We start from the raw sequence: 18,916 nt of genomic DNA on the forward strand, positions 1-18,916 counted from the left end.
GATGGAAATGGCTTCCATACTTTGCAAATGAAACTCAAGTTTATACTTATGCAAGATGGCTTATGGGGAATTGTTTCGAGTCATGATGCACAAACCACTCGTGATTCTTCATGGAAGAGTAGAGATGAGAAAGCTTTGGCAATAATTGCACTAGGATTGTCAATAATTCTTCATGTATCACATTGTAAGAGTAGAGATGAGAAAGCTTTGGCAATAATTCCACTAGGATTTTCCAATCCTTCATGTATCACATTGTAACCTACAACATCATCTCATAATAATGTATCTAAATTATATTGGAAAAAATGTTTGGACCAACGGCATGCAACTTCAAGATTCAAGTTTATGGCATGGATATGAAGTTTGAAGATTCGTTTATGGCACTTATCAAGCACTTATCAACAATTTGAAGAGGGTAATGTAGCTAGTATTGATGTTGCCTAAAAGAAGAAGAATCAATGGTAGTCTTATGCCCAAGGAATTCAATGCCTTGGTGCCAACCACCTTAAAGAACCTACCAAAAACCACCTTTGATGGCATTGTGAGTTTCTCATAGAAGAGGCCCACAAAAGATTAAATAATGACATTAATGATGACACTAATGATGCTTCTGGAGAATATACCTTCTTTCAAAACACCAAGGATAAACAATTCAAGAAGTGCACCTACTATGGCAAGCTATGAATTTGGTTCGAGCTTGGTCGTTCAGAAAGAGCAAGGAACACACCATGGCGATCACTAAAGACACAACAAAATCATCTTTAAGTGAAGATGAGTATATTTTCTTAAAATGCATCTTGTAATTACTCTCATTCAGGGTCATTGCTATATTTTTTGAAGCACTTAGGCAAGAGTCAAAAATCGCCTGATTTGTACATCTCTATTAGTCACTTCATAGGTTCTCATAGGTTCTAGGGATATGAGATCAAGGGGGTTATTAAAAATATGATCTCATAGCGTGAGGTTGAGCATAAATCTTATTTAGTTTTGCCAAAGGTCCAAAAAATATTTGTAAGGTGCAAAAGGGAAATGTGGAGACTATAGAAAGTGGCAAGTCATACCTCTAGGTGTCAATTTCTCTCAAGTGATGAGTTGTGTTTTTGTATGTGGCAAAAAGGGGATTAAGCAAGTGATAAATGTCTCCATCTCAAAAAGCTATAAAAGCTTGTAGCCTTCTTGGATTTTAAAATATGCAAGTAGCCTTTTTTGTATGATTCCCTTTTGTGTCAAGTTTAATGACCAAGTAATTTTATTGATCATGGTTCTCTTCCTCGTTGATCTTGATTAGATTAATAATTATTCTTTAAATTATAAAATTTTATTTTTATTCATTTGTGTGATTACTTATACCCCAATATTTTTCCCTTTTTTGTTCTCAATTTTATTTAAAAAGTGAAGTTTTGGGTCAATTTGAAAACTCCTTGTAAGTAAAGAGTTTTTCAAATTTGCTTTGAAACACATTTTTTCAAATGGAAACCATGTTTCTCCTCCTTATTAGGTAATATTACCCATTCAATATAATGGAAATAAACACTTTATAATGGGAATAGGGGAGCCACAATGTTGCACATCTCATTTGTGTGGTTGCCAATGAGCTATAGACCCAATCTCTAAGCATAATTCTAAGAAACTATGAACTTGAAGGTATTCACATAATCATGAAAAATAGACCATCTTCATAGCAAGTGAATGTATTATAATCATTACGAGCTTTAGTTTGATGCATTAGCATGAAGTCATTGTGTTTTGATGTGCACTATTTCTCATGCCTAGAGTTGAAGAAAATATTAAGGATTATAGTTGCATGTTACATATTTCACAATGTGTCTCTAGACATGAAGATGGATAAGGAGAGACACCTCTCTCACTTATACAAGTTAGTATACTCTTTTGTGTCTACTCCATTAGATGTATCTAGAACATGGTTTGCAATGGATCAAGTGCTTTAATACGCAATCTTTGATTTTGTAATAAAGAAACTAACATGAATTATGAATTGTATAATCGATCTTTTTAGAGAATACTTGTTGAATCATGTTGTGGTATTTTTGGAGTACTTGACTATTAAAGTTTAAAGGTTTTAATATTAGAATATTAGAGCATATTAAAGCTTAGAAGGTTATAATATTAGAGCACTAAAAGTTTAAAAGTTGATTTTTAGTAACCAAAGACATGTAACATATACCTTCATTTCGTGTGATAAAAATGAATGCTTGAAAAATGTGCTCAAAACACATCTCACCGGCAAATTTCTTGATTTGTGTTGTGATATTTTTAGAGTACACTAGTCTTGAATTGACTATTAAAGTTTAGAAGTTTTTAATATTAGAATACTGCACATTGGAACTTAGAAGGCTATAATATTAAAGAATCGAAGTTTAGAAGTTGACTTGCAGCAACCAAATACGTGTAACCTATACCTTCATTTCATGTGATCAAAATGAATGCCTAAACAAATGTGCTCAAAGCACATCTCCACCAAATTTCTCAATTTGTGTTGTGGCCTTTTTGGAGTTCACTAGTCTTGAACTAAATATTAAAGTTTATGAGATTTTAATATTAGAATATTAAAGCACATTAAAACAGCATTAGAATTTAGAAGTCGATTTCAACAACTAAAGATGTGTGACCTCTATCTTCATTTCATGTGATCAAAATTATTGCTTGAATAAATGTGCTCAAAGCGCATCTCTCGCCTTAAAAAATCATGATTTGTGTTGCTATTCTTGTGGATCTAAAGTTCTCATGAGAAATGAGTATGATGTATTCTAGCATCTTGGGCATGACCTTTGCTTTATCACTTAAAAATGTAAAAGGGAATCATGGTCCTAATTGCTAGTATAACCCACACACATGATAAGCATGGTAGTAATTGCTAGCATAAGCCACATACATGGTAAGTAATACACTATATATGCGTACCCAACTATTAATATCTAACACCTGCTAATTGCACCCCCCATCATTAGTGTGTGTGGGGGTAAGGGCACTCTTTCCAACTTCCTCCACTTCTTGGCTCTAGACCTCATTGAGATCAAGCAAGGAAGCCATGGCTAAGGCAGCAAAGAGCACAAAGCACCAAGCAGGTGCTCTAGAAACCATGGTGTGGCCTTTAAACAAAGAAAGAGGCCTCGTGTATTTAGAGTGCACGTCTTCTTAGCGGCGTGCAAGAGAAACAAATTGAAGAGGAGCTATGGGGAGTCTGCCTACAAGACGGCAAGGAGATGAGGACGCCATGAAACCTGCACACCACCTATGGGAGAAATGCGCACATTTCCCCATGCCTCAAGGTTAATGGTTTTTGCTTATTGCCACTCTGATTTGACCAGTGCCCTCAACCTACTACTACTAATAGCCCCTCTTAACCGGTGATGAGGAGTCCTCTGAATTTGTCACCTCCACTAATGATGGGTCCTCTCAACCTGTTACCATTTCTATCAATGAGGGCTCCTTACCCTTCAGATAATCTTGCACGAGGTCTCAAAGACCCTTGTCAAGTGACATCAATGGATAGCATTGATCAAAATCACGCCTTTTTTGGACCATCGAATAAAGTAAACTAGGAAATAAACTAGGCTGAGTAAACTAGGTTACTAAGCGATCATAGTTTACTAAGTGAACATAGTTTACCAAAGCGATCGTAGTTTACTTCTTAGTTTACTAAGCAGGCATAGTTTTCTCAATAAATCACAGTTTACTTCGTAGTTTACTAATAAAGTAAACTAGGAAATAAACTAGGGTGAGTAAACTAGGTTACTAAGCGGTCATAGTTTACTAAGTGAACATAGTTTACCAAAGCGATCGTAGTTTACTTCTTAGTTTACTAAGCAGGCATAGTTTTCTCAATAAATCGCAGTTTACTTCGTAGTTTACATCATGGGATGAGGGTGAATTTGGGTTTGGGACTTAGAAAATTTTGGAGCAAGATGTTATGTGCAAAAAGGATTTGATCTGGAGACCTTGGGTCACCGTTAAAAAACATCTTACCACTACAATATCTTCAAGCAATGAAACCATGTGGTTTCAAGCCATTATATTCTATGTTTTTCACCCCTAGTTTACTCAGCCTAGTTTACTTCCTAGATTGCTCAGCCTAGTGTACTTCCTAGTTTACTTTATCGGATGGTCCAAAAAAGGCATCACGATTTTGATTAATATCATCCAGTGATGTCACCTAACATTTAAGACCCTGTGGGAGATAGTTCTGAGGGCTCCGTACCCTTTGTTTATGATAACAACTTCCATCTGACATAAATGTGTATCCATTTCACGTGCCACCTTTCATAGAAGTGTTCAAGGACAACAAAAGGCTTTGGAGTCCATGTGTTATTGCAAATGAGCTAGCCATGTGTGTTAAGAAGTGTAGGCTACTTCAAAGCATTGTCATGGAGAGAGCTAGAGGTCTGTTTGATTTATTCTACTTGAATGGTTGAGGCATTTGGTACCTTGCATGCTCTCGATTTAAAACAAAAAAATTGTGGGTTTTCTGTTGGCATAAAAGATTATCATTAATTGTTTAAATGATCTTGTACATGAAAGAATGTGCCTATATGCCTATAAACTTTTCTTGATTAAAAGACATATGTTTCTTTTTTCCACCTCAAAAAAATCAACAGACTTCAGTATACAATTTACCTTTGGAGCCATCTTCTATGGCTTTATGGCTCAATTACAAAGACTAGTGTTCAGTAAGCTAGTACTCAACGGCAAGGGAACGCTATGCTTTATTAGCATGTAAAAAGGAAGGTGAAGGTAGATGCTCAAAAGGAGTTTTATCATAAGGCCAATGAACATTGAAACTCAGTAACATATATTCAAATTTGGTCGAGTTCTATGCAACAATTCGGCCAAGATCTTTATTGGGTACTTGCACTTAGACTATCTTAAGCCGGTAAACTAGTAGGTCTAGAGAAAAAAGTAGATTAAGCAATGAAAGAGGAGAATGGTGAACTGCCTAGTGGGGTTATATCCTCGATAAGTTGTAGAAGAGTTGGTATGACTCTCTATTTGGAAAAAAGGCACTAATAAATGATTCTGACTGCTTTTTATTCTCCTAAGATGAGATTTTGGGTTGCTTCTTCTCAGTCTTTCTCAGTTCATTGGGAGGAATTAGTTTTGCATGTGGATAAGTGGAAAAGTTTCCTAGACATGAACAAGAAATATTCGTACTTTTGCATGAGAAATTTTATGAAAGGTGAGCACATGCAAACGTGTGTGTGTGTGCGCGCGCGCGCGCGTGCGCACGTGCATGCGTGTGTGTGTGTGTGTGTGTGTCAAAGAGAGGGAGAGAGAGAGAGTGTGTGTGTGTGTGTGTGAAGACAACACAATCATCCTAGAAATTTCAAAAAAGAAAAACAAGATGAGCAAAACCACTTTAGACTAGAGGGTTTGATTGTCCAAGGACTTTAGAAGTTACAACCTTGCAAATTGTCATGTTAACAAATTGACCAAGAACGCATTGGACCACATACATCACTATGTATGAACTATAATTTATTTTTAGCTCTAATAACTCCATCCTTGGGAAATGGTTTGCAGTGCATCTTTCCCAAAATATACCCCTCACATACATGTAGTGGCCAGGCTTATGACAGTATTGACATTTGCCCTTTGTCAGATGTATTACCTCCAAAAGAGGGCTGTTCATGACCAGCCTTATTGGATTGGTGTCCTCCATGCTTAAAGCTCTTTGCTTTCCCCTTGTCCTTGGCTGAACACCACCACGGTTGCTTGATAGATTTTCTCTTGTTTGTCTTCCTACAAGAGCAAACCCACCAACTCTTCAAAAGTGAGAGGTTCAGCACCTCCTCTCATAGAGAGATTGAGAGGTATGAAAGCCCGAATACAAGGGAGGCAAAGAATGTACAGTATTGGTGACCAACTGTTTGTCTGGGATAACCTCATCAATGTTTAGCAAGTGTTCCTGCAAATCTTTCACTTTGGTGAGGTGATGTGTCATAGTCACCCTCATCCATAGAAAAAGTATCCAATTGCTCATAGTCACCCTCATCCATAGAAAGAGTATCCAATTGCCTCTTCAAATAGGCAACCCATGCCTAGTTGCGTACTTGGTACATTGCTTCCAAAGTGTCCCATGCAAGCTTTGCTGTCTTGCGACCGAATGTGCGGAATGATAGACCTCTTGACAGAAAGCGCTATCAAAGACATGGCATGTGCATCCCTGGAATCCAATCTTCTCTACTCTTGTGTAGGAGCAAGATGTTCTACTTCAGCTCCTACAACTCTTTGTGCAGCTCCGAGAGCTCTTTGAGGTGTTGCTGGCTGTGCAAGGTAGGTGGGCGTGTGTCATCACGACACACAATGCCCCAAAGCCCTTTGGCTACCAGCAAATTCCAAATCATGAAACTCCATAGGGAGTAGTTTGATCCATCTAGCTTATCCTCCTGGGATAGCAAATAAATAGATATGTAGCATTTTGAGCCATGATGTTAGAATCCACGCTTTAATACCTCCAAGCAAATCGAAAAGCACTTACGTGCACTGCGAGGCAACCCAATGTTCCTATGCAAACTTTCTGCCTTCCAAAAAATGTCAACCTCAAACAAGAGTATTCTTGCCGATTCTCTGTAGCGTCCAGAAAAACACTCAATGTGTGTACATATGTTTCAAATCTCTGCCCTGTAACCCTGCTACATGCTCCAAACAAAAAAGCCCCAAATTTCACATACAATATTGGCTTCAATTTGTGTTGAATTACATGAATTTCAGAAAAGCCCGAAAAGTTGTAAAACAAATTTGGCTTCAATTCGCAATGAATTTCATGGATTTGAGAAAAGCCCCAAAAGTTGTCACTCTGTACTATAGTACCTGAAAGCTTACAGCCTCATGAAATTTAGAGATTCAAAGGTGCAGACCTGTACATCTTTGATGAAGGCGTGCTGGCCGGAGAGGCACCGCAGTAGGAAGCGGTGACGGCAGCTAGCCGATGAGGGAGTCGACGAGGACCTAGTTGTGGAGGCAGGACGACGGCAACTGCGACGGGGAAGGCAAGGCACGGTAGCGATAACAAGGCGACGGCGAAGGAATGAAGAAGCTAGCAGCGACCTACTGAGATATAGGAAGCCAAAATTTCGATGTAATGGGGGCCTTTGCCACGTAAGCCCCAAAGAGGGGTGAGCGCCACCCACTGGCTAGGCGGTGGTGTTCCGCTCCACACTACCAGTCAGCTGGCGGAAGGGGACGGCGGTGGAGCACTGCACACTAGTGCCGCCAAGGGGGCTGAGCAGAGGGGTGGGGAGGCACACACGGGCGGCGGGCGTACACAGCAGTTCGAAGGGGAGCAATCAGCGGGCAGCTCCCTTCAGGAGAGACCAGCTCTGATACCAAATGTTGGAAGGCCACAGCAAAAGAGAGAGAGAGAGAGAAAATGTTAGGGTATCAGCTCACAACCATAGAGAGTGATGGAGATAGACAGAGTACAGAACAGACATTTGATAGTGAGAATCAGTGGAGGTGATGGAGTCAACCATCCACATATATCCATCCATCGTAATAATATGAACGTACAAAGCAATAGATAGAGTGTCCTTTCACACTAGATATACAAAGGAAAAAATCACATGGGAGAAAGTGCCTTTGGTTAGGTCCTATTCACAGGTAGCCCAACCATAAGTGTGCATTTGCCTTCAGAGGCTTATAGAGTCATGTTTCAGCTTCAAGTTTTCACGTTCTTTTTTAGTTTTTCCATGGCATTTTATATGAGAAAGAAAGACCCATTAACATCTAAAAAAGACCCTAAGGGCCTATGAGACCATGAATAGTAACTCTTGCACAAGACAAGTAGTCTTACAAGGCAAGTAGAAATGGGCACCTAAGGTGCTTCCGGAGAGACGATTAGTGAATATAAAAGACCACTAATGGTCGCTCTCCTTTAGTGACCCTTACAGCTACATAAGAAAGATTGTAGGAGAAAAATTATAAGGGCTGGAGTTTGTGGACTCGCACCAAACTGGTCTATGACTAAGTATGAGCAGCTGGATGGATGTTGGTCAAGCCTCATGCTGAGGAGTGCTCCACTATAAGAAGAATGGCTAAATACAGTATATCAGGGTTTTCAAGAGTTTACTTGAGACAAACATAGCATTTTTAAGATCATCTTCTCCATTGTAAAGCCATGAATCATCATCACTCTTCATGTCCTGTGAGCTTGGAAAGTCATGTGACGAATGTGGTAGTGCCAGAATATCTGTGATTTGCTCGTTGGGTGCATTCATGGCTGCACTGCAAATGGGCATGTAAGCAATCAGATTGATACAAACCACTCCCAAAAAAATTTGAACACATCTTCTTTGAAGAACATAAACATAACAGGAAAAACTGTGCTAAACCTTTTCAATTGCAAAAAACGTGCCAGGCAGAGTATCTCGCTCTTGTAAACAGGCTTGTCTGCCGATAACATTCTACAGCACAATCCATCAGCTCACGATATTCCTTTGAGCCGTTGAGTAGACCCCTAAAGTAACCTGTTTGCTGTAAGCTAGCTATAAATGTTTGCCAACCAACATCCTTGTTCGGTACTGTATCTGCACCAGTCTGCACTTGTGAATGCAACTCTTAGGCAGCCCGCCGCTCCCAATACATCATCTCAAAGCAACAAGTCAGCTTCGTGCCCAGCTCCACTTTACTGTAATGAGGATCAGAAAGAGGAGGCATAGGGTAACAGGGAGCAGCTTGGAACACCTGCTGCATAAGCTGTGCATACATGGCTCGAGACATCCGGACAACCACATCTACCATCTGCACCTCCTTGCCATTAGGCAAAAATTGCCCCATCTGCGATGCAGCTTTCATGGAGTCCAAATCACGGTCATAGTTTTTTTCATGCTCGTATGGAAAATATTCCATACTTCCATACCCGTATGCATATGGTCACGTATGGAAAAACTTTTCATACTCGAGCCAAAAAAGAAAATGTTTTGCAGCTTTTCTAGACACAGAATTGTCAATGTGTGAAAGTCATGACAGATGAAACATGATCATACAGCAATCATACGACATACGTGTATGAGTCTGGAACTATGAAATAAGTATGGTTTAAACCTTGGAGAAATTCTATACATGGGATTTTATACTTGATTCTTAAATTAAAGGGTAGACATGTCATTTTCAAAGAAGTGAACCATGAGAGACTTAAAATATGTGAAAGCCATGATAGACCATCTATCATGGCTTTCACATATTTTAAGTCTCTCATGGTTCACTTCTTTGAAAATGACATGTCTACCCTTTAATTTAAGAATCAAGTATAAAATCCCATGTATAGAATTTCTCCAAGGTTTAAACCATACTTATTTCATAGTTCCAGACTCATACACGTATGTCGTATGATTGCTGTATGAAAAAACTATGCCTACAGGTGACAGGTTTTGGCATTTGCCCACTCCACACTCCCTAGTCCCTACGTATGTTATATGATACATCATTGATCATACATGTATGATGTAAACAAGTTACAATAATATAAAGTCCGAAGTTTGGATTCTGGCTCTACATCATTTATGTTTTTTCTAATCCCAAAATCTTTGCAGTTTCAAGTTTCTTTGGTTTTTTGTGTCATATGTAGCATGTTTTTCCTTAAATTTAGGGTGACGTATGGTATCCAACGTATGGAATTTCTCGGGGGAGTGAACCGTACTTTTTTCGTACTTCCATACCCATATGCGTTTGTCGTATGGTTGCCGTATGGAAAAGCTATGATCACGGTCGTAGAAGGCGCGTTTGCCGTATGGTTGCCGTATGGAAAAGCTATGATCACGGTCATAGGAGGCCCCCACTGCCAGGGCCACCAGTTGAGGTTCATGCTTCACTATTTGTGCGACAGGCAAAGGCACTCTGCAGACCACACTGTGCATGCTGTTTCTTGGAGTTTTGTCCATAACCTGACAACAGATCACAGCCTAGGCCGAATCCACCACCCTCGTACGAAAATTCCCACTGTTGATAATCCTAAGAGCATCTTTAACGGATGGCAACACAGGCAAATGGTAAAGCTCCGCAGGTGATGAAGGTAAGGGCAGAATATGGAGGTCACCCTGTCTGATAAAAACCCTATTCCACCTGTTCTCAGGTTTCAACCATCGCGGGATGTAGTAAGCTGCCTCGATAAGTAGAAACTCACCATCGGTGTCCCAAACCCTAATGAAAAGCTCGGGAAACTGTCGAGATAAAAGAGAAGGTAAACAACAAACCATTCATCTTCAATATTGTCACCATATTTGAGCTTACCGTGAGGGTGAGGGGGCAAGGCAGGAAGAGCCATGGGCATGTTCCAGCATGTGGGGAGGGACGCTGCAAGGGCATCGGATGGGTATTGTTCGCGTTGTTGGCGTGAGGTCGAAAGGCTCGTGTTGCCATATGTAGCCTTCTGCGAGAGGCAGGGCCACGGCCAAGCAATCTGTTCGCAAGCGATGGGGCTCCTTGCATTGTCCTCGCTCGGATTTGGGGTAGTGTCGTCGGGTGTGGGAGGGCCATGCTCAACAAACCCTAAAAGCGCAGAAACCCTAGGAAACCCTAAACTTGCTAAAAGCACAAGTCGGCATTGCCACGTGGAATGTGTAAGGGATCCCACTAAGCAAGTCACCACATCAAGGGGTGAATAATTATTGGATGTAATTTTTGAAAGCCAAATCATACAACAATTTCACTAAGGACTGATGGTAGTAGTGATCAGTAATTCTCATTGAAAGCCAAATCCTAGGTGTCTAATTTTTGAAAGCCAAATCATAGGTATTTAAAAATCTCAAAATTTCAAAGCTATGGTTGAAAATCATACAATCTTGCATTTTAAAACACTAAGGAGTGATGGTAGTACTGATAAGTACTTCGCATTGAGTTTGATGCTTACCTCAAGTAGCATGGTATAGTGATGGTGGTAGTAGTGATGAGTACTTCTCATTGAGTTTGATACTTACCTCTCAAGTAGCATGGTATGGTGATGTAGATCACAAGCAAACAAATACACTTCATAGGAGAATGGAGTGGTAGAAAGAAAGAACGAGCTTATTACTAAAATAGCTAGAGCAATCTTAAATTGAAAAAGAGATGCCCTTGTACAACTAGGTGGAGACAACAGCTACAATAGTGTACATCATGAACAAGAATCTAATTGCAACAATGCTTGAGATGTGTTAACCACTTCGTATGTTAACATGGTTTCACCCACCCGACCTACCGCTGTAAGCACTTGACTTGAGCATATTTGGCACTCGACAGAGACTAGCGTAAGGCTTTAGCTCTTTTCTTCACGATTCCTAGCTATTAGGATCACACCCAATATTGCACAGTGTCGATTAGAAGGTTACACTCTGAAAGGCTTACAATTTTGGAGCTTTGGATATCTTTAGATGTTGTTTTTTACTTTGTTTTGAAGTTTATATGCATTAGGGTATTCTAGTTTCATACCTTGGAAGGGAAAAACCCAAGTTCTTCATGATTGCATGATTTTGAATCCCACAAGGCTTTCATCTTATTGCATTAAGCTAAGGAATAGCTTAGCATTTATGATTAGGAGTGGAATGCCTGGTTTCTTCGTGATTGCATGATTTAAAGCCCACAAGGCTTTGATCTTATTTCATTAAGCCAAGAAATAACTTAGCACTTAGTCAAATCCACTCCAAAAACATAAGCATTAAGCTCCATTAGGTGTGGATTAGAGTGGGATAACTAATTTTGATTCATGCATTTCATATTTTTTCATGCATTGTTGAAATTGGTAGCTTAGAGCATGCAAAATCAACTAAAAATAAACAAAAAAACACTCAATCACTTGAATAACCACCATTAATTAGGATTAAGAACTTTAATCGTCCCCATCAAGTCCAAAAAACCTTAAAATCTAGGCTAAACCATCTCTCGAGTTAGGAGATGTGAGTACATGGTCCCGCAAAAAAATACACAAGGCAAAGACGTGAGTCAACACGTGAGCTTGGAGATTTGAGTCGCGAGTTTAGAAACATGAGCCATGAGTTTAGGCATGTGAGACATGAATCAGCACACATGAGCTTGGAGATGTGATTCGCGAGTCTAGAAACATGAGCCATGAGTCTGGGCATGTGAGTCAACATACATGTGTCAAATAGACATGAGTCTAGAGGTAGGTATACCTAATATTGTAGCAACCAATTAAAACTACCTTGAAGACTTTAAGGACATACCTACTCATGTCCTTGTTGAAGACTTGAAGGACATACCTACTCATGTCCTTGTTGAAGATTTGTAAGGACACCTACTCATGTCCTTGTTGAAGACTTGTAAGGGCATACCTACTCATGTCTTTGAAGACTTGTAAGGTCATATCTACTCATGTCTTTTAAGGATTTTCATGTCATACAATCAGCTACAATTTTCAAGAAAAAATATTATCCTTTGGAATTATTAGGACATTAAGTATAATTATTACTCAATAATTGCAAACCAACCTTGTCATAAGCCTATTTCATAAAAGTACTTCATAAAAATCAAATCCATGAGCCTAGTTCATACAAAGAAAAGTGTGAGCCTACATACGTGAGTCTACTGGCATGAGCTTACATACGAGAGTCTACAAGTACAAGCCTACATCCATGAGCCTAGAGCCTAGAGATGTGAGTCTAGAGGTGTGAACCTAGAGAAATAAGCCTATTGGCGTGAGCGCACAAGTAGGCATGACGTGAGTCTCACCAGACCTACGTGAACCTATTTCATACAAAAAAGGTATGAGCCTATGAACGTAAGTCTGAGGCACAAGTTTAGAGGCACAAGTTTAGAGGCTTGTGAACCCACAAACAAGAGCTTACCTACATGAGCCTAGAGACATGAGTCTACATGCGAGCCTAACAAATTTATTTAAAAAAATAAATAAAACACCCAATAACGAGCACATATGGTGCAAATAGGAGTACCACTTTCTACATGAGCCCATATTATACCATTATAGAAGCTTTTTCACCATGGACCGAAATTCTAGTTCCTCTCTGTTTAGATGAGGTACAAAGAACACGAGGATGGGTAAGGAGAAAATGACTAGGACTACCTTAAACCCAAGGAATCCATAAGGGTATTCACATAACCTGTCCTTAGCAGCAAGCCTACAACATCGATATAGGACAAGTGCCATTGGAACTGCCTAGCACAACCCCATGGGGCGAGAAATCCCAAACCTTCAAACATAAGGATTTTGTGCAGCCACTTGCTTGCATTCCATCGCCATGTGAATATGCAGCAGACATGTTTAGAAAGGTGTTTGAAATGGTAAGGGGGATTGTGATAAACATAGCACCTAGAGGCTCAAAATTGGGCAAACAAAGCCAATCCACATCTTAAGGATGATGACCAAATTTGATGGAGCTGGGGATCCCATTCAATATCTAGAGAAGTTTGATCGGGTTTGTGAGGCCATGGAGAGGATTGATGATCCCACCAAGATGTGTTCATTCAAACTTGAAGGCGAAGCAAGCCCATGGCTAGGTCTCTAAACCCACTTGAAAAGTGAGGTCTTGAGACACACATTCATGGTGTGGGATTTTGTCACGGGACCCTTTTGTACTTCTTGAAGAAATAATTAAAAACTCATAAAATACATCAAAAATTAAAACAAAGACTTAAATTAAATTAAAATCAAAGAGCATAGCATAACATAAGGAAAGGGAAATAGAATAACATCACCATCATCAAGACCAGATTGGGTGCAATCTCCCCCCCCCCTGCCGTGTAGCTCCACTTCCACAATATGAGTATTTAGAGAATTTTATTCATAAAAATAGCCCAAGGAGCTAAGAATAGATGTGCGTACAAAGTGGACTTACTTTTCCCACTTTAGGGGTTTTGCTTTACATATTATTAACCATATGAAATCTCGTAAGGTTTGTACATATAGAAACCTTTGCCCAAATATAATTGCTAATGGGCCTTGTTACATAAAATAACTTTGTGCACATTTGCACATATAATAATCTGTGCACATTCGCACATTCCATTAAGCTGAATCCTATATAAATTAAATTAAGCATATTTTTCTACGATTATTAATTCATCAAAAATATGATAAAATATATACCTGTAATAGATTCTTAGGCCCAGTGGAGCCCCCATTGCATAAATCTATATTCTTAGACAAGATGAAGGAGAAACAATGCGGGACTATATTGCTAGAACTAAGTATCTCCACATGAGATGCAGTCCCCACATGAGGGACTAGATGACTTATCGCTCATCGATCAATTTATGATTGGTCTCAAGAGCAAGAGGCTTCACAAATCATCTCTGCACTGCATGTTTGATGAGTGGTACCGTGAGGTTACCACATGAGGCAATAGACCTAGTTGACAATCTCCAAGATATGGATGTAGAAGTCGTGCACCCAAACCAAAGATAGGGGATGTATAATCCAAAGCCTCAGCAAGCTGAAGGAGCCCAACCAAGAGAGTCCTAGTCAAGGACATGTGTTAAAACCGCATTGGCTAACATTACTCTAAATGTGTGGCAACATCTTCAAGCCATACTTTTTGTACCATGCAATGTGCTTCATTAAAATGATTATGGAAAATCTCTGAGCTTACAACTTGTATAATGTCGGTAGTGTATACATAGACTAGGAAATTAGCCTAAATTAGCTTTTGGGCCCCCGACAATTACTTGGGTGACCGAGCATTGCACATATGAATCTTGTATATAAGACATTTTGACTAATAAGAAAACACATAATTCCATTCTCATAATTGATTTTGAGTTTCTTGCACTTGTTAATTAAAGTTTGCTTGTATGCTTTCTCTTCTTTGTTGCATGCATGTTTAAGGATTGTGTGCATGAGTGATGGTTGATGTAAGCTCTCTTCTCCCTCTCTCTTTATCTCCTATGCTCTCTCTCACTGTAATTAGAGCTTGAGCTTCCCATAGCTCTCTCTCTCTCTCTCTCTCTCTCTCTCTCTCTCTCTCTCTTTGCTCCCTACCCATTTTCTAAGCTCCCTTATAGTGACAACAAGGGAGGCAAGGTTGAGGAACCTAGCTCTCCAAAAGAGAGGGTTGCTCTACTAAGAGTGGCTAGAGGTGCAAGCCGGTAAGACCCTTACATTATTTATCTTCTTCTCTCTAGCTTGCAAGGCTCAAGTGTTCTCAAATAGGTGAACATCTTTAGCACCACTGTCGGGGAAGCATGCCTTGGCTTAGGTCTCCCTTGCTATACTTTGCATTTGGAGTATTAACATAGCCCAATTAGAGTGCAAATCCATCGGTTTGTTGGTAGTGTTTAACTCTTGTTTTGTTGTTTGTTTTTTGGTTTAATTGGTTACCTTATTGTTGCGATGGAGCATGGAATAACCCTTCAAGCTTGAGTTGCATCTTTATAAGTGTGTGTTTTATTCTATTTTATTTTATTCATGCTCTTTCCTTCTTGCATTAGTAAATTTTCTAAGTTTTTTTTTCATTCTAAGTGTTAATCTCACTATTAATTCTTGTAGAAATACTATTAGGTTGCATTGAACATATCATTAGATAGATTAGGAAAAGCTAAAGAGTCTTATCAAATCAAAAACCCAAAAACTTAAGAGTAAAATTTGGATGTTTGGCCAAAACTCAAGAAACTACTTTGTGGTTTGCCTGCGTATATGCTCTACTAGGCCTAGGAATGCACGTTTACAAGTAAGAACACATATTCCTAAGTCTGCGTATATGCTCTACTAGGCCTAGGAATGCACGTTTGCAAGTAAGAACACATATTCCTAAGTCTGACAAGGAAAATCTCCACAATATTCTCACTAAAGAAAGGTCAGAAATTATTCCCTCCATAAATGATCATAATGATAAAAACGGTTAGAAATTGACATCACATGGCCTAGACTTCCACCACTATTAGACTACGTACGCACATGCCAAAGTGAGAATGCATATTTGCAAGTCTAACAAACACTTGCCCATGCACATTCTCATCTTGGAACACAGCACGTTTCCAACTCACCTAGCCATGTATGTACCCACGCAGGAACACATGTTCTTAACTTGTGAACAAGTCAAAGAGAAGCTAAAAACTTAAAAAAACACAGCTGAATTCAGATTTTCTAGGGCCACTACATGACTTTTATCACTGAAGGGTGTGCTCTAAGCCAATCACCCTTTCATGTACACAAGATCAAGAAGGAATTTTGGACTCAATCCCCCACTAGAAGAGATTGCCTCAAACAACAAAGAGTCAAGAGCACCTTCTCAAGAGGAATCACAGCACGCTTCATAGTCCATATGATCTCATAGGAGCCCTAGTGAGATAGAGAGTATTTAAGTGATAGCAAAGACTCTAGCTTGAGTGAGGCCTATTACTAGGAGCCTATCTCTTTTGAGCCTCATATGGACCAAGAGATCGGAGTGCCTGACTCCCCTACAACCACTCAAAGGAGTTTTATGGACATGATTAGAGACATTATCATATGAGGTTGAGTGGGAGACAAATAATTATCAAGCAGAGGCTCAGCAAGCTCTCAAAAAATAAACCTTAGAGTGTTCGTAATAGCGTCGAGGCCACCGTGCTGATACAAGCAATGAAGGGGTTTTAATATGGCCATTGGAGCCACTACCAACAACCCAAGCCATTAGGACCAAAGAATCGACCCAAGTTATTGGATACACTACAATAGGAACCACATCAAGGACCCCCATTGGGAGGAGCATACACACCATAGTATGACCTAGCCTTACACGATTACCCTTCGCAATACCCCAACTTGCCTCAAGGGCAAGGGCAAGGGCAATACCCACCATATGCAACGCTGCCACCAACGTACTAGTACCGGTACTATCCCACACAACCACTACCTCAACCACCACCTACATGACTACTTGCTGCACTAACCACAAAAGATATCTCAAGGATAGCAACCCAAATAGGGAGGGGGTATCAACAAGTCTCACAGGAATTCCACCACCAATAAATAGTGGAAGGTGGGACAATGGATTCACACTAAAACCAAAAGATAGGGCTAACTTTGACACCCTAAAGATCGCATTCACGATTGGGTATTCCCATCAGGGAGGAACCCGATGGAACCCAGTCAATTAACTCTGCCATGTCAAGTAGTAAGAGAAAGAATTAATCAGACTCTAGTGTTGCCACAACCATGGATTAGGAGATGAGGACAAAAGTTTTAAAGCCATTGCCTCTAAACTCTTCGGTGGTGAGACAAAAGCGCGGAACACTCGAAAGGGCTAGTACACATTTCATATACCATTACTGGCCCCAAAAGCTATGTAAGTGATAATGGACATACCCTAGGGACATACAAGGACTCCACTTCCTCCCAAGTCAAAATTTTCACTACCTCCTTGTTGCCAAGGAAGCTCAAGCCTATGGAAGGACCCTAAGGATTGGATGGACATAAGACTAAAAGCATGCATGGAAGAATGACCACTTCAAGACTCCTCAGATGAGTCAAATAATGATGAACCTTCTAGGGAAGAGGCTGTTCATTGAGCTTTTCCAAAAATGCATGTGAATAAATTAGGCCACTACTTCAAGAGTGATGACATGAATGTGTCATCCCTGTGAAATAGAAGGACAATCAAGTCACATCATTACCAAACAATGTTGGGAGAAGTGAGGGCAACCTTCACTTGACACACCACCAGTCTAATAGTCAAGCTTGCTGATGGGGCCACTACAAAACCCAGGGGGGCGTCTATGAAATCTGAGAATCAAAATTTTTGGGCTAAGTTCATCTCACTTTTATGGCAATGCAACCCAATTCCTATGAGTGCATCCTAGGTAGACCCTTCATGAGAGAAACCAAAATGGTTTATGATTGGGGACACATACCATATCTACATTCAGAAAAGGAATAAAAGCCTCAAAGTAAACCTCTAATATGGAAAACTCATCCCATGAATGGTAGACCTTTTACTGAAGACTTAATAACTGCACATATAACACCATGAACTAAATATGTGCCTCATCTGTTCATAAAACACTAGATGAGGAATGTGATAGCTAAGAGCCTCGCTTTCAAAGCAGGAAGACTCTAAGAATTGAATGCATATCCTTGTAACCATGGATAGAGTCTTCCTTGCTTTCAAAGCAGGAAGACTCTAAGAATTGAATGCATATCCTTGTAACCATGGATATCCTCCCAACTAGACTTGGCATGAGGTATGCTAGCAGATGGCAAGGAAGTTGCCTCAATATATATGTTGAGCAATGCAACTTACACCAAAATTTAAAGACGATATCTACAAGTTCAAAGTGGTAGCTTGGGGCCCAAAATGATTAAAAAGAGAAGAATTATATCTTTTCTAGTAGGGAGGAAATGAAGACCATATGTCAAGGCCATGTAGACTCCCATGTAGGCTTTTACCCATCAATGGTAGATGGAGCTCAATATTTCTAAAGTTTAGGTTAGGTTAATTGCTATTAAGAGAGATGAACCCTTAGGTTTGGAAGAATCAATAAAACTCTCATGCTCCACAAGAAGAGCAAGGAACAAAGCCTTAGTAACGGTTGAAAAAGAAGCTAAGTGCATGCAAGAGAGCGCTAGCTTGGAAAATCATAGGCAGGTACCTAAGCACTTCAAAACATATAACATGGTGACTGCTTTGTACATTTTAAGAGTGCCAAACGTCTTATAATGGACCAACTGAAGTTAAGGAGGTCAATTTAGCAGGACTTGTCCAAGATCCAAAATCGATATACATTAGGAAAGAACTATATCAAAAGAAGAAAAAGACCTATCTAGTATACATTGGGAAAGACCTATCTCCAGAAGAAGAAAAAGACATATCTCCAAAATTGGTATACATTGGGAAAGACCTATCTCCAAAAGAAGAAAAAGACCTTATTGCCCTACTCACAGAGTTCTAATATTGCTTCGCTTGGAAATACATTGACATGAAGGGTGTACCTCTAGAGGTGGCCAACCACACTATTCACTTGGAAATACACTGAC

The 18,916-nt window shown here is 39.8% G+C and overlaps 1 protein-coding gene across 1 annotated transcript; it reads right to left on the reverse strand.

Moving 5' to 3' along the window:
* Nucleotides 1-9,264: 9,264 nt before the first annotated feature.
* Nucleotides 9,265-10,547, reverse strand: LOC147613140 (protein ecdysoneless homolog). The gene is made up of 2 exons (XM_086782049.1): nucleotides 10,246-10,547; nucleotides 9,265-10,175 (listed from the first exon to the last, which is right to left on the reverse strand). Exons 1-2 carry the CDS (start codon nucleotides 10,489-10,491, stop codon nucleotides 9,918-9,920), a joined length of 504 nt encoding a protein of 167 aa, XP_086638175.1. The 5' UTR covers nucleotides 10,492-10,547; the 3' UTR covers nucleotides 9,265-9,917.
* Nucleotides 10,548-18,916: the final 8,369 nt, after the last annotated feature.

This window comes from Cibotium barometz, chromosome 44 (assembly GCF_041138505.1).
Source record: "Cibotium barometz isolate CiBa-2024 chromosome 44, ASM4113850v1, whole genome shotgun sequence".
Taxonomy (NCBI): Eukaryota; Viridiplantae; Streptophyta; class Polypodiopsida; order Cyatheales; family Cibotiaceae; genus Cibotium; species Cibotium barometz.